The sequence below is a fragment of the Mytilinidion resinicola genome, assembly GCF_010093595.1.
Source record: "Mytilinidion resinicola strain CBS 304.34 unplaced genomic scaffold BDZ99scaffold_10, whole genome shotgun sequence".
NCBI classification, from domain to species: Eukaryota; Fungi; Ascomycota; class Dothideomycetes; order Mytilinidiales; family Mytilinidiaceae; genus Mytilinidion; species Mytilinidion resinicola.
Window position 1 is genome coordinate 1,330,968 of NW_022985446.1, and position 11,756 is coordinate 1,342,723.

General features: G+C 53.1%; 5 protein-coding genes across 5 annotated transcripts; 3 read left to right on the forward strand and 2 right to left on the reverse strand.

Moving 5' to 3' along the window:
* Window positions 1-1,430: 1,430 nt before the first annotated feature.
* Window positions 1,431-2,747, forward strand: BDZ99DRAFT_499019 (uncharacterized protein; the record flags this gene model as incomplete). The annotated part of the gene is made up of 2 exons (XM_033723616.1): window positions 1,431-2,090; window positions 2,236-2,747. Exons 1-2 carry the CDS (start codon window positions 1,871-1,873, stop codon window positions 2,745-2,747), a joined length of 732 nt encoding a protein of 243 aa, XP_033576686.1. The 5' UTR covers window positions 1,431-1,870.
* Window positions 2,748-3,752: 1,005 nt separating this feature from the next.
* On the forward strand, window positions 3,753-6,280 carry BDZ99DRAFT_463489 (protein phosphatase-like protein 2c). Its single transcript, XM_033720093.1, has 7 exons — window positions 3,753-4,021; window positions 4,162-4,486; window positions 4,537-4,610; window positions 4,659-4,743; window positions 4,792-4,998; window positions 5,050-5,310; window positions 5,381-6,280. The coding sequence occupies exons 1-7, from the start codon at window positions 3,986-3,988 to the stop codon at window positions 5,806-5,808; spliced, it is 1,416 nt and encodes a 471-aa protein (XP_033576687.1). The 5' UTR covers window positions 3,753-3,985; the 3' UTR covers window positions 5,809-6,280.
* An 86-nt stretch (window positions 6,281-6,366) lies between these two features.
* Window positions 6,367-8,218, reverse strand: BDZ99DRAFT_444213 (FMN-dependent alpha-hydroxy acid dehydrogenase). Its single transcript, XM_033717884.1, has 5 exons — window positions 8,063-8,218; window positions 7,119-7,943; window positions 7,031-7,066; window positions 6,734-6,973; window positions 6,367-6,680 (listed from the first exon to the last, which is right to left on the reverse strand). The coding sequence occupies exons 1-5, from the start codon at window positions 8,172-8,174 to the stop codon at window positions 6,631-6,633; spliced, it is 1,263 nt and encodes a 420-aa protein (XP_033576688.1). The 5' UTR covers window positions 8,175-8,218; the 3' UTR covers window positions 6,367-6,630.
* Window positions 8,219-9,662: 1,444 nt separating this feature from the next.
* BDZ99DRAFT_388463 (WD-repeat protein-like protein pop3) lies at window positions 9,663-10,795 on the forward strand (the record flags this gene model as incomplete). Its single annotated transcript, XM_033715574.1, has 3 exons — window positions 9,663-9,684; window positions 9,734-10,251; window positions 10,355-10,795. 3 exons carry the CDS (start codon window positions 9,663-9,665, stop codon window positions 10,793-10,795), a joined length of 981 nt encoding a protein of 326 aa, XP_033576689.1.
* A 79-nt stretch (window positions 10,796-10,874) lies between these two features.
* On the reverse strand, window positions 10,875-11,729 carry BDZ99DRAFT_35328 (uncharacterized protein). The gene has a single exon (XM_033714557.1). It carries the CDS (start codon window positions 11,434-11,436, stop codon window positions 11,002-11,004), a length of 435 nt encoding a protein of 144 aa, XP_033576690.1. The 5' UTR covers window positions 11,437-11,729; the 3' UTR covers window positions 10,875-11,001.
* Between the last annotated feature and the right edge of the window lie 27 nt (window positions 11,730-11,756).

Below are 11,756 nucleotides of genomic sequence, written 5' to 3' on the forward strand. Positions count from 1 at the left end.
GCTTGCCATCAGAGGGCTCAGGCTCTGGGTGGTATCACTCTGCGGCGGCGGAGGCGATGCTTCTAGCAGCCGAAGTGACCAGCTTGCCTACCTTATGCACGGATCTGCGTCTCCTGTACGGTCCATGAGGCACTGATAGAGCCATGAGGCTGATCAGGTCGCGTCTGTGGTGTTGACGGAGCAGCCAAACATCCTCCTTTGACTGCAGCTCTTCCAGCAGTTTCGCGGGACCAACGAGCGCCCCAAAACACCAGAGACACACGACGAGAGCAAGGCCAAGCACACCGAACGGCAGCAGCAGCAGTAGTATCAGCCTCCGTACCAAAACAGAATGAAGCCTCCAAGGCGTCGAAGCCCACCAAGGAGGAGGCAGCCTGCCGACAACCATCCTCTCAAGGCCCCCGACGACCCACCACCAATGACCACGCATCGAGATGGTTGGATGCAGCGGCGCCATACCTAGGTGAGCGGATATACACAGCCCTTGTGCATATCGGTTCGATCGCAGACATGGAAGCGGCGGAATAGGCATCTAAAGACAAGATACCATAACCACAACGCGACGACGCCGCTGCCAGGCTGGAGGGAACACACTGCTTGTCGCGCATCAAACGGCTACGGCTAGTCACATACGCGATACTTTTTGCTACGCGTGCAGCTTCCGCAAGCTGTACCGACAAGGCCTGTCTGCGAGTGCGACCAGCTCATGAGACCACGCAGTTTGGCCAGATGTCTCTCAATAGCAGGGAACTTTGCGTTGGAGAAAGCCGATACGAGGCGCAGTAAGGCGAGCACCGGTACACCCAATACTACACCAAGGCTCAAGTTTGATCTTACAGAAATGCGCTTTGAGGGACAGAGACAGACGGCATATTGGACAAGGTAGCCACGGAACAGCGTGTCTCTAAAGAAGCCGGATAAAGAGTAAAGAAATAGGAGGATCGAGGTCTGAATCGTCCTTGAGGGTAGGTTGCCGTGCGTATACAGCCCTAGCGCATTCGAGTACACTGGACCACAAGGACCAGAGCTCCGTGCGGAAACTGCATAAACAGACAGAGACGAATATCGAAAAAGGGTAACGCCGAGCAAAGAAAGCTAGCAAGGACGTTCCGAAACGCTTCGGACGGGCTCAGATGATTGGCTGATAGCCGGGGCTCCTCTTTCGAAGAACAAAATGAAGGAAGAAAAAGGAACTGTATGCTTGATTGAAGCGGAAAAAAGATTGCAACAAACTCAGCGGATTTGAAAGAGATGTTCCATTGGAAATTTGATGGAAAAGAAAGTTCGAAGCATGCCGGAAGTCGTACTGAACTCGCGACAGCGTATAAGTCTGGAAGAAGGAGAACCATGGCTCAATTTGGGGCATCCTTGTCGACTTTGAACGGGATATCTTTGGTTTATTCTCATCCGTGGTTCAATTACCTCGATCTGTGAGGTTATTGCCGCCCTGGGAGCGCATCATTGAACGAGAGGCGACTGGTCTCTATATTGAACCACAAATCGTATGGAACCTCAAAATATCCATGGTAAGAGGTATTCTCGAGCTCTTCTCCCTTACTGTTTCTTGTCTGTTGTTTTCAATGGCCATAGTTGGCTATCATCGGGCTGAAACCGTCCATTACTTCCTCGTATTTCTTTGCTTCATGTGAAAGCCCTGAATCTGTCGCTTTCGTCTCGTATTGCCGTCCGTTGTACCTTTTCTTCCTTTCTTTCCTTTCCTTTCAGTTGCCAATGCTTTTGCTTCAAGTCCACTCGTAACTTCTTCATAGCTAATCTGATTTCTGACATCGATTGATCGTTGTTGTGTCGATAACACCCTCTTGAATCTCTTTGGAAGCTTCTTTGCTTAATTACTTCCGCTGTAGCCTCAATGCTGTCCCACAAAATTAGACGAGAAGGAACGAATTACCTTATCGATACTAGTCTGCTTGATTCCTCTAGCACACGTAATAGCGTTCGAATGCGCCCAATACGACGATCACCAGCTCTACCACGCTGTCTGGATCCCCTAATCAGAGGGCATAGACCCAAGCCTGCATGCATCGAAGATGTCCTCGCGTCTGCCCCCCCAAAGGCTTTCGGACGCCGTTGTATGTGTGAACGTCGGAGGAGACGACCCCTAAGCGCCAAGATGGACTCGAATACTCAGGGCCAGTTGCCAACCTGAAAACGAGAATAAATCTTCTCTATCCACTTGCTGCAAAAGAAGGCTAGGCGGCGATACTGTCCTTACAGGTGTCTCTTCGTATCAGTTGTTGGCTTCGTACTTGGCCTGCCCCCTGTCTAGACTCGAGGAGCCATGCCAATGTGTCGATTCGTCATACAAGGGTGTCTTGCACCTCGAATTGGACAGGCGACGTGTTGTGGTTGTTCGGCTTGACGACGACTCTATCTCCGAATCAGCTTCGTTCGACGGACGTGTTGCATCTCAGATCGACTGGGCGTCGATAGGAACCGGAAGGGAACGAGTTCGAGGCTCCGGTGCTCATATCCCCGAGCAGAGTCCAAGGCAGCGTTTGCGTTGTGTGGTGACAGAATGGTGGTATGAGGTTGCGGGGAGAGGCCCGTCAACGTCCGATAGAGACTCCACCCAACCCAAGTACCAGTTCATGAACAACATCGGCTCGCTCCATCAACCACCAAACTGTCCGCGGATGATTCACTATATTGTCGGCCCAGAAGACCTCGTAGAGGAGGACGAGTTGGCAATGGTGGAGGGGAGCTCCAGAGCCAGCCAGGGGGTCTAGCTATCACGGCCCAACAGAAGCTCCAAGCTCTTAGCTCTCAAGACTTCATGGCCAATTTGCTAGACGGGAAACGACGGCTAGACGTCATGATCTTAAAGCATCATCGGGTGTGTTCTGCAAGGGACGAGGGGCAATTCTCAAAGTCGAGCACGAGTCGGAGGTTTTAGAACGCTCGTCAAAGCATGGACAGTCAACACGAATCATATTCCTAGCTAGAAACCCCCGCAGCGGGACACCAATGCTCTCCACAATGTGGCTCGCCAATTGTTGGACAGTGGTGCACTTCTGAGTCAGATGACAGGAGCAACATTCACGGGAAGGGATTGACTGGCCCAGGCATGTCTACACATGCGGAGTGCTCCTTGTTTGGGGCAGTGCTGTTCTCAAGACTACACATAAGTGCCCAAGTGAGATACGAGGCAGCAATTTCACGGTATTCTTCGACCTTTGCTCGTCGAGGGCCGAATGCTATGTAGCTTCTCTGACATCGGTCTCCTTCCACGACAGCAGACCCCTTTCTCCCATAGACAAAGCTTCATTAGAGTCGCGAGAGATGCCTCATATCTTATCAGCCATCCCCGGGGTGCCACTATCTTTCTAAAGCAAGCCCTGTGCCTGGATCTAGACACACTTGAGACGGATCAGAAAACGCCCAACGCGCTTTCGCCGTCGACATGGGTTGTTCTTGCCCTCATATTGCCTGAGAGCCACAAAGCAGACTCAGCCTGCTTTATGCTCTGGCTGCGGCGCAGTGAAGTGCAGCGTTATGACAGCCTGCTTGGCCCTGCGTGTTCCACAGAGTCGTAGTGGGCCATACAACAGTGACAAGAAGGCTCCCTGCAGCCAGCCGCTGTGATGTTTATGGTAGTGAATGCCCTGTGTACCGGTGAATCTGGAACTGTGGCGCGGTTGACCCCGTCCCCTTTCGGTTAACGCGACATGACGATTTGTCGCTCGGCCTCTGCCTTCTTTGCGTCCTACATACAACACACGACACTGCCCTCACCCTTCTGCTCCACCCATATCTCACCTGCGCCGCTGAGGAAACGCCATCTGAGGAGGACAACGGATCTCATCTATCCCACATACATTTCGAAGGCACAGACCTACTTCTCAACCCCGGAACCGCACCCCACCATCACCTGGCCCAAATCTATGCCCGCGCAGCGCAATCAACTCACACTCCGTCTTCGCTCTCCAAACCCGTCCTCACAAAACTCACTTAGCAAGTGAGCAGGATGGGGCAAACTCTCTCTGAGCCTGTGGTCGAGAAGGTAAGTCGTTCCAACTCGGCGCCTCCACGCCCCCGCTACAGGCGCTCGGCCGTTGCGAGCAAGCAACGGCTGCTGCCTTGCGAGCAACGTAGAACCAGTATTTTCACGATGGAATCCTGCTGACCTTTGACCTGTTCCAGCATTCGGACAATGGCGAGGGCGAAACGCTCATTTACGGTGTCTCTTCGATGCAGGGCTGGCGTATCAGCATGGAGGACGCGCACGCCGCCGTTCTCGACTTGCACGTGGACGGCGCTGAGACAAGCAATAAGGTAGCTTCGACTCCTCTGGACCAGCGGCTCAGCTTCTTCGGCGTGTACGATGGACACGGAGGTGACAAGGTGGCTATCTATACTGGGGAATTCCTTCACAAGATCGTCGCGAAGCAGGAGGCCTTCAAAAAGGGTGACATTGAACAAGCCCTGAAGGACGGCTTCTTGGCCACTGATCGAGCCATTCTTACCGGTAAGAAAATTCCTCCGCGAAGCCCTCACAGAGCTGACTCATCTCTGCAGATCCTAGGTACGAAGAGGAGGTATCTGGATGTACGGCGTCTGTCGGCATCATCTCGAAGGACAAAATTTGGGTGGTGCGTGTTCATTCGACAATGCGAGACGATCTCCGCTAATGACCTCAGGCGAATTCTGGTGACTCTCGGAGCGTCTTGGGCGTGAAGGGCCGCGCAAAAGCACTGTCGCATGACCACAAGCCGCAGAACGAAGGTATGCTTGGCACCAGCTTTGGATTCTCCTGAAACTAATTATGTGCAGGAGAAAAGGCACGGATCCAGGCGGCCGGTGGATTTGTCGACTTCGGCCGTGTGAACGGCAATCTGGCACTTTCCCGCGCTATTGGTGACTTTGAGTTCAAGAAGAGCGCCGACCTCCCCCCCGAGCAGCAAATCGTCACTGCGTTCCCCGACGTAATCACACATCAGCTCTGCGAAGACGACGAATTCCTCGTCATTGCGTGTGATGGTAAGTTACTCTCTCCTGAGGCATCGAAACCAACTAACCTCTTCCGATCAGGTATCTGGGATTGCCAGTCCTCCCAAGCTGTGGTCGAATTCGTGCGACGCGGTATCGTAGCGAAGCAGGACCTGTCTGTCATATGCGAGAACATGATGGACAACTGTCTTGCCTCCAACAGCGATACTGGCGGCGTTGGCTGCGATAACATGACCATGATTGTCATTGGTCTTCTCCAGGGCAAGACAAAGGAGCAATGGTACAAGGACGTTGCCGCGAGAGTAGCCGAGGGCGATGGGCCATGTGCCCCCCCTGAGTATGGTATGTGAAATTGCGATTTCTTACGATTTTTTCAAAAGGCAGGAAGGCTAATGTCTCTGTCCTTGTGCAGCGGAGTTCCGTGGTCCAGGGGTGCACCACCGCGTTGACGACAGTCCCGATGATCTCGATATGGACTATGACCATCGCTTCCGTCCCAACAGTGGGTTGGGCGGTCGCATTATCCTTCTGGGAGATGGCACCGAGATCACGAGTGAGTCCGCGGACAGTGAGATGTTTGATCATGACGAGGAGGACAAAGATTTGGATCATCAGGTTAACCCACATGATTCAGTACCGATTGCTGGCTCTGGCCACAGCGGTGCCGCAGTCCGAAGCATCCGCGAAGCGACTCCGGGTCCTAAATCGACGAACGAATCTTCCAACTCTCCCTCTTCGACCGGCACTGAGAAGTCAGAGACAGTCCAAGAGCCAAAGCCAATTTCTCCGACCGATAGCCGTCTTCCGGAGAAAATTGTCGAGGGTGTGAGTGAAAAGTAGAACCACCAACACATGGCTCGCTTTCCACTGCCCTCAAGTACAAAAGGTTTCATGTTTCTTCAAGCTCACGAGGCATGCGGCAGGGCGAACTTTACGGATTGTTTCATGTCACTCGGGGAAAGGTCGTTACGAAATGGAGGCTCCACAAGTCGAAGAAGAAGAAGAGGAAGTTTGACGATGATGATGGGTCATGAGGAACAACGGCCAGTCTACGGCGTCACACTTTTGGGGATTATGCCATGATACCGGACGCAGCCACGTCGATTTCTTCCCCTTAGTGTTTTCTCTCAATTCAATCCTGTCCCCCTCGGTTTTGTATTGCTCGCTATGCGAGTATCTTGGTGGGAGGTGCTTCTCTTGATCATACTCCCCTGCAGCATCCTGTCTGGTTATAGCGGAGTTGTCTCCTTGCACCCCCTGGTTTTGTCAGCGATAGAGATAGGTATAGGTGGGCACCCTAACATTGAAGGGCGAAGCCTTTTGATATATACACAATTCGACTCAGTGACACAAGAGACCTCTCCTTCCAGTATCAACAAACGTGAGAACAATTTGCTAGGGCACGTGACCAATGGATTTTCAATAACATTCCTTTGCCTTGTAAGTCTAAAAGTTCTAACAAAAAGCGCTTTCTAACAATGTTGTCCTCTATTTACAGTCTTCAATGTTCTCCAATTGCTGATCTACTGCACGATATCTAAAGGAGAGATCTTGGCAGACAACTCAGACCTCGGGAGAGGTCGGAGAATACTCCGTTTCGAAACTTGTCGAAGACAAACTTGAAATATCAGCCCAACGTTTCGGGTACGTCATAGACTAATCTCAAAGTGCTGACTTCACTGGAAGAAGCTGATAGTTCTTCTCAAAAGAGTCTTAATCAATATTAGCACCTGCAGCATTCCATTTTGGACAGAAGACTGCATACCGAGTGTCTTCCGGTTAATCTGATCGATATTCTGGAAGCCGGCCACATTCATCAGAATATCGAATTCAGCTAACAAGCTCTTCATGACATGCCGGACTCCAGTCTCTCCCATGATTGAGAGACCCCAAACCCAGAGACGCCCAACGAAGACGAATTTGGCACCGAGTGCGAGGGCTTTGAATACGTCGGAGCCTCCTCTAACGCCGGAGTCGAACATGATGTAGGTCTTGTTCCCCACGGCTAATAATGACGATTAGCAATGCTGCGTCTTAAGCTTGCGAATATGTCCACACTAACCGTCTACAATTTGTTCCAAAGCATCTAGACTCGCAACTGAACGCTGTTAGCACCTCACCCTCATACCTTAGACTCATATTCAACTTACTGGCACCATCAACCTGCCTCCCAGCATGGTTACTCACCACAATCCCCTCACACCCAATCTCCACGGACTTCTTCGCATCCTCCACACTCTGAATCCCCTTTAGACAGAACGGCAAACCCCCTGAAATCTCCCGCCACACGCCCATCACCCACTGAACCTTCTCCCACGTATGGGCGCGCCCGTGCCAGACATTATCAATCCACAACGCGCCCGCCTCGTTGGGCTGCTTGGCCGGATCGATTCCCTTCTCCCTCAACCGCTTCTTGAACACCGGATCGCTCAAGCCCAAGTCCGCGCCGATCCCGTGGTAGAATGCGTAGTTGCTCGTGGCGACATCGTCGTGGCGCCAGGCCAGCTGCCACGTGTCCAGCGTGAGGATACACGCCTTGAATCCGCCATCAAACGCCCGATGCAACAACGACCGCGTCAGCTCATCGTCATGCGGCATGTACAGCTGGAAAAACCTCAGCCCGTCCCCGTTCGCCTTCGCCACGTCCTCGATAGGCTGCGACCCCGCGGTGCTCAGGCAATAGGGCAGGCCGAGCTCGCCCGCTACTTTCGCGACGGGGAGCTCGCCTAGTGGGTGGTAGATCTTGTTGATGCCGATGGGCGCGAAGCCGATGGGGGCGGAGACGGTGTGGCCGAAGATGGTGGTGCTGGTGTCGCGCGTGTTGGTGTCAACGAGCATGCGGGGGATGATGCGGTGGCGGTAGAAGGCTTGGCGATTCGCGGTGTGGGTGTGGGAGAGTCCAGCGTTGGATGAGGCGTAGAGCCGGCCGTTTTCGGAGAGGTGGTCTTTCGCGAGGGCCTCGAGTTTGGCGGGGTCTGTGGGGGTGTGAGAAGGAAGCTGGAAAATGGATGGGAAGCAAGGTTTTGGGGGATGGCCAAGGTAGGGCATGTGGAAGAGAGCTTGAGACGGCTCAGTGGCTTGAGGGGAGACGTACCGGTGTTGAAAGGAACGGTTTCGCCATTATTGCTCTTCCAGAAGTTTTCACGCTGGTAAAGGCCATACTGTGGTGTTGACCTTGTTTCGCGGTTGGGGTTGTTGGGATCCATGATCAATGAATTATGTGGATGTGAAGTGGTTGCACGTATAGCTGTTGATGAAGCTGTGTGTGGTAAAGTGGTGGTACGTCTCTTAGAGGTTTATATATATATATGAATATGCTCCTTGAAACTGCATACATCATCATGATGATGCTTGATTAAATCCCTCGGAATTCCATATTTACGCAGGGAACAGAGTGCAAAGCTTGGTTGCGCTTCTCGAATTATCCCACCAATTGACATTGTCTCTTATATCCGGGAGCATGAAGATATCCATATTTCCCAGCTTCGAGATATCTTCTCAATCGGGATGAGGATGTGTTACTAGGGTATCCGCCAAGCCGGAGCTCAACGTCTTAGCCGTGCGCAAACAACGTCACATGAAATGCCAGAGCTAATCTCATGCGATTGGCCACACCCATCAGATCGGCCAGCTCCACCTTCCTCACCAGCTTCTGCGGCATGATGATCGCCGCCTTTTGCATGGTCCTTGAGCCTTTCCCAGTGGACCAAGCAATGCTAAGCTTCACCAAGACATACCAAGCTTTGTTTACTATTCCAGATATGGGTAAGGTGGGCGGAGATCTGTGAACAACGTCCTTTCGCAAACAGCGGGGTCGATTATCAGCCTGCCTCTTAATCCTAGAGAGGTCTTTGCGGGGAGTTTCTTCGCCGTGGTCGCGGAAACCTTTCGGAGAAATCCCCAAACCGCGAGCACCGGGTTTGCACCGAGTTCACGTGATGCATATCCTCAATCTTGGGGTAGCATTATTCCCGAAACAACACTATCTCAACCTAATGTTCTACACAGAATACCATGGCGGGTACGTGGTGTTGTAGCCCGTGTTCCGTGTGCTGTTCGAGCGCTGTTCAGGCGCTGTTCGGCGCTGTTCAAATAGACTTCATGTTCTACGTTTGTATGTTAGCGCACAAACGCATGTATTCTAACTTGTCGCATGCCACTAAATTGCATGAGCAGAAAGTGAGGACGAGCATCACGTGAACTCGGTATAAACGCGGTCTGGCGGTTTGGGATTTCTCCGTAAGGAATGGTTTAGTTTACCGCGTGCTTGGCATTCGATGAGCTCCCTTGAACGAAAAGTGGCAATGCACGAATCTGAGACTCTTGCTAAAACTTCATATACTCAATACAACCACTCTCTCTAGGCTTGGGTACACTTGCCTAGCACCGCTTGAGGCGCCTTGGTATGCTATTGCGACTCGAAAAACGACTGTTCTGACACGCCTGATAGCTCTTCGCGCTACCCCAGACGGTGACCGGCGGGTTTGGGGTGCCACTTTTTTCCCGCCTAGCGCGGGCACTCTGTGAGACCTCAACTACGAGCCTCCACGATTCTCAACCTCAGGCGCGGAACCACCCCTCTGGAGTTTCTCCGCTGCAACCACCCTCTCTTTTGCCGCCTTCTGTATCATACAATACCGTTACAGCTCTACGTGTTGTATTACCCTCCGCCTCGCGTCGACCTCAACACCATCATGAGTGTAATTTTGTGTACCGGTAAGCTCCTCAGCTACATCTCGATCTCAGTCAGCTAACTTGGACCCAGCTGGTTATGACCATACTATCCGGTTCTGGGAAGCTCTTTCCGGCATCTGTTCTCGCACCATCCCGCACCCCGATTCGCAGGTCAACCGACTCTGCATCTCCCCGGACAAGAAGTTCCTCGCCGCCGCCGGCCACCATACGGTCAAGCTCTACGACATCCGCTCCAGCAATCCCAATGCCGTTCTCACCTTCGAGGGCCACACGAGCAACATCACGGGCGTCGCATTCCACTGCGAGGGCAAGTGGATGGTGACTAGCTCCGAGGATGGTACCGTCAAGATCTGGGACACCCGTATCGGCACCGTCCAGCGCAACTACGCCCATGGTGTCCCCGTCAACGACGTCGTCATCCACCCCAACCAGGGTGAGCTCATCAGCTGCGACCGCGGTGGAAACGTGCGCATTTGGGACCTGGGAGAGAACAAGTGCTCCCACCAATTGATCCCGGAGGACGACGTCTCTGTCTCCAGCGTCACTGTCGCGAGCGATGGCTCCATGCTTTGCGCTGGCAACAACGCGGTATATGCTCTCATCCCATACTTCTAAAATTCATCCCATCCTCCTCCCATACTCCTGCCCCACCCCTCTCAATTCCCCCATTTTAAGACTCACGAATCTCCAGGGCAACGTCTACGTCTGGAAAATGGCCATGCGCGGCGAAAACACCCAACTCGCACCCGTCTGCAAATTCGTCGCGCACCAGACCTACATCACGCGCGTGCTGCTCTCCCCAGACGTGCGCCACCTCGCGACCTGCTCCGCCGACCACACGGCGCGCATCTGGTCCACCGACACCTCGACCCCGCATAACGTGACGCCGGCCGACAACCTCCCCGCCGACCGCGACAAGGACGCCTTCCCGCTCGAGACGACGCTGCACGGGCACCAGCGCTGGGTGTGGGACTGCGCCTTCAGCGCCGACAGCGCGTACCTCGTCACGGCTTGCAGCGACCACTACGCGCGGCTGTGGGAGCTGAACAGCCAGAGCATCATTCGGCAGTACAACGGCCATCATCGGGGCGCCGTGTGTGTGGCGTTGAACGACACGGCGGTGGGCACCTAGGGGGCCTGCGTAGCCTTACGAGGAGTTACGTTACGATACGATTCTCCTTCTGCTTCTTCTTTTGGAAAGAAAAGAGGAAAAGCGAATGCATCAGCGAAGGCGTTGGAATTCTGGTTGTTTCGATGGTCTCTTTGACAACGGTTACGACTTTATGAGCGGCCTCCGGAGTTACGGTAAGGTAGGTCTACACGACTGTTTTTCTGCACCTAATACCCCTGCACTCTCCCCCTAGCGTGTTCGAAAGTTATGGTGGTGGATTCTGTGTAGAGGACTGCAATGTGTGTACACAACAGTGCACCGACGGCTGAGGTGGCTAGAAGCGGTAGACCAATGTTCAAAAAGACGGGCAAAACGTCACGGAATGAAATGTGTTTCAGAAGCCTCCACACTGTGATCGATTCGTCCGCCGCTCTCCCCTCCTGTGATCGACTAGTCCCCAGATCAGGCCCTAGTACACGTGAATCTGCGACCTCTGTCGACACACCTTCCACCCCTGACAAGGCCATAAGAGACAGCACTCCATAATTACGCCCCAAAAGCACAAGAGAAAAACGCCAAAAATGTCCCCATCCAATCCAAACACGCTCGCTCAAACAATGGAAAAACCAGGGACGAAATAAATTAAAAAATAATAGAAACATAGGAAGACATGTCGGAAATGAAGAATACTTCGAGCTCGAATAGTCCTGTAATGGCGGCGCGGGGTGGAGCTCTATACACACTCCCCTAGCCCTCCACGCCCATGCTGTCCATCCCTTAATTCCGCTGTGTTTGTTCTGTTTACCTCCACATCTACAGGAGCGCCAAGCTAAAACTAGCCCATCAGCGCCCCAAAAACCCCGCCAACCAGCTCGAAACGTTCTTAGTGTTCGAAGCCATACTAAGCGGCAGACTCTGCTCGCTCGCGTTACTGGGCGCGGTTCGCGGCCGCTCGCAGGCCGTTGTCTTCGGAGGGCTCGGG

Coding starts and splice junctions, on each gene's coding strand:
- BDZ99DRAFT_444213 (XM_033717884.1), bottom strand. CDS start 8,174: ATGGATCCCAACAACCCCAACCGCGAAACAAGGTCAACACCACAGTAT. Junction 6,974..7,030: donor TTTGGAACAAATTGTAGACG/GTTAGTGTGGAC, acceptor CGTCATTATTAG/CCGTGGGGAACAAGACCTAC. Junction 6,681..6,733: donor GATTAACCGGAAGACACTCG/GTATGCAGTCTT, acceptor ATATTGATTAAG/ACTCTTTTGAGAAGAACTAT.
- BDZ99DRAFT_35328 (XM_033714557.1), bottom strand. CDS start 11,436: ATGTTTCTATTATTTTTTAATTTATTTCGTCCCTGGTTTTTCCATTGT.
- BDZ99DRAFT_463489 (XM_033720093.1), top strand. CDS start 3,986: ATGGGGCAAACTCTCTCTGAGCCTGTGGTCGAGAAG. Junction 4,487..4,536: donor TGATCGAGCCATTCTTACCG/GTAAGAAAATTC, acceptor TCATCTCTGCAG/ATCCTAGGTACGAAGAGGAG. Junction 5,311..5,380: donor ATGTGCCCCCCCTGAGTATG/GTATGTGAAATT, acceptor GTCCTTGTGCAG/CGGAGTTCCGTGGTCCAGGG.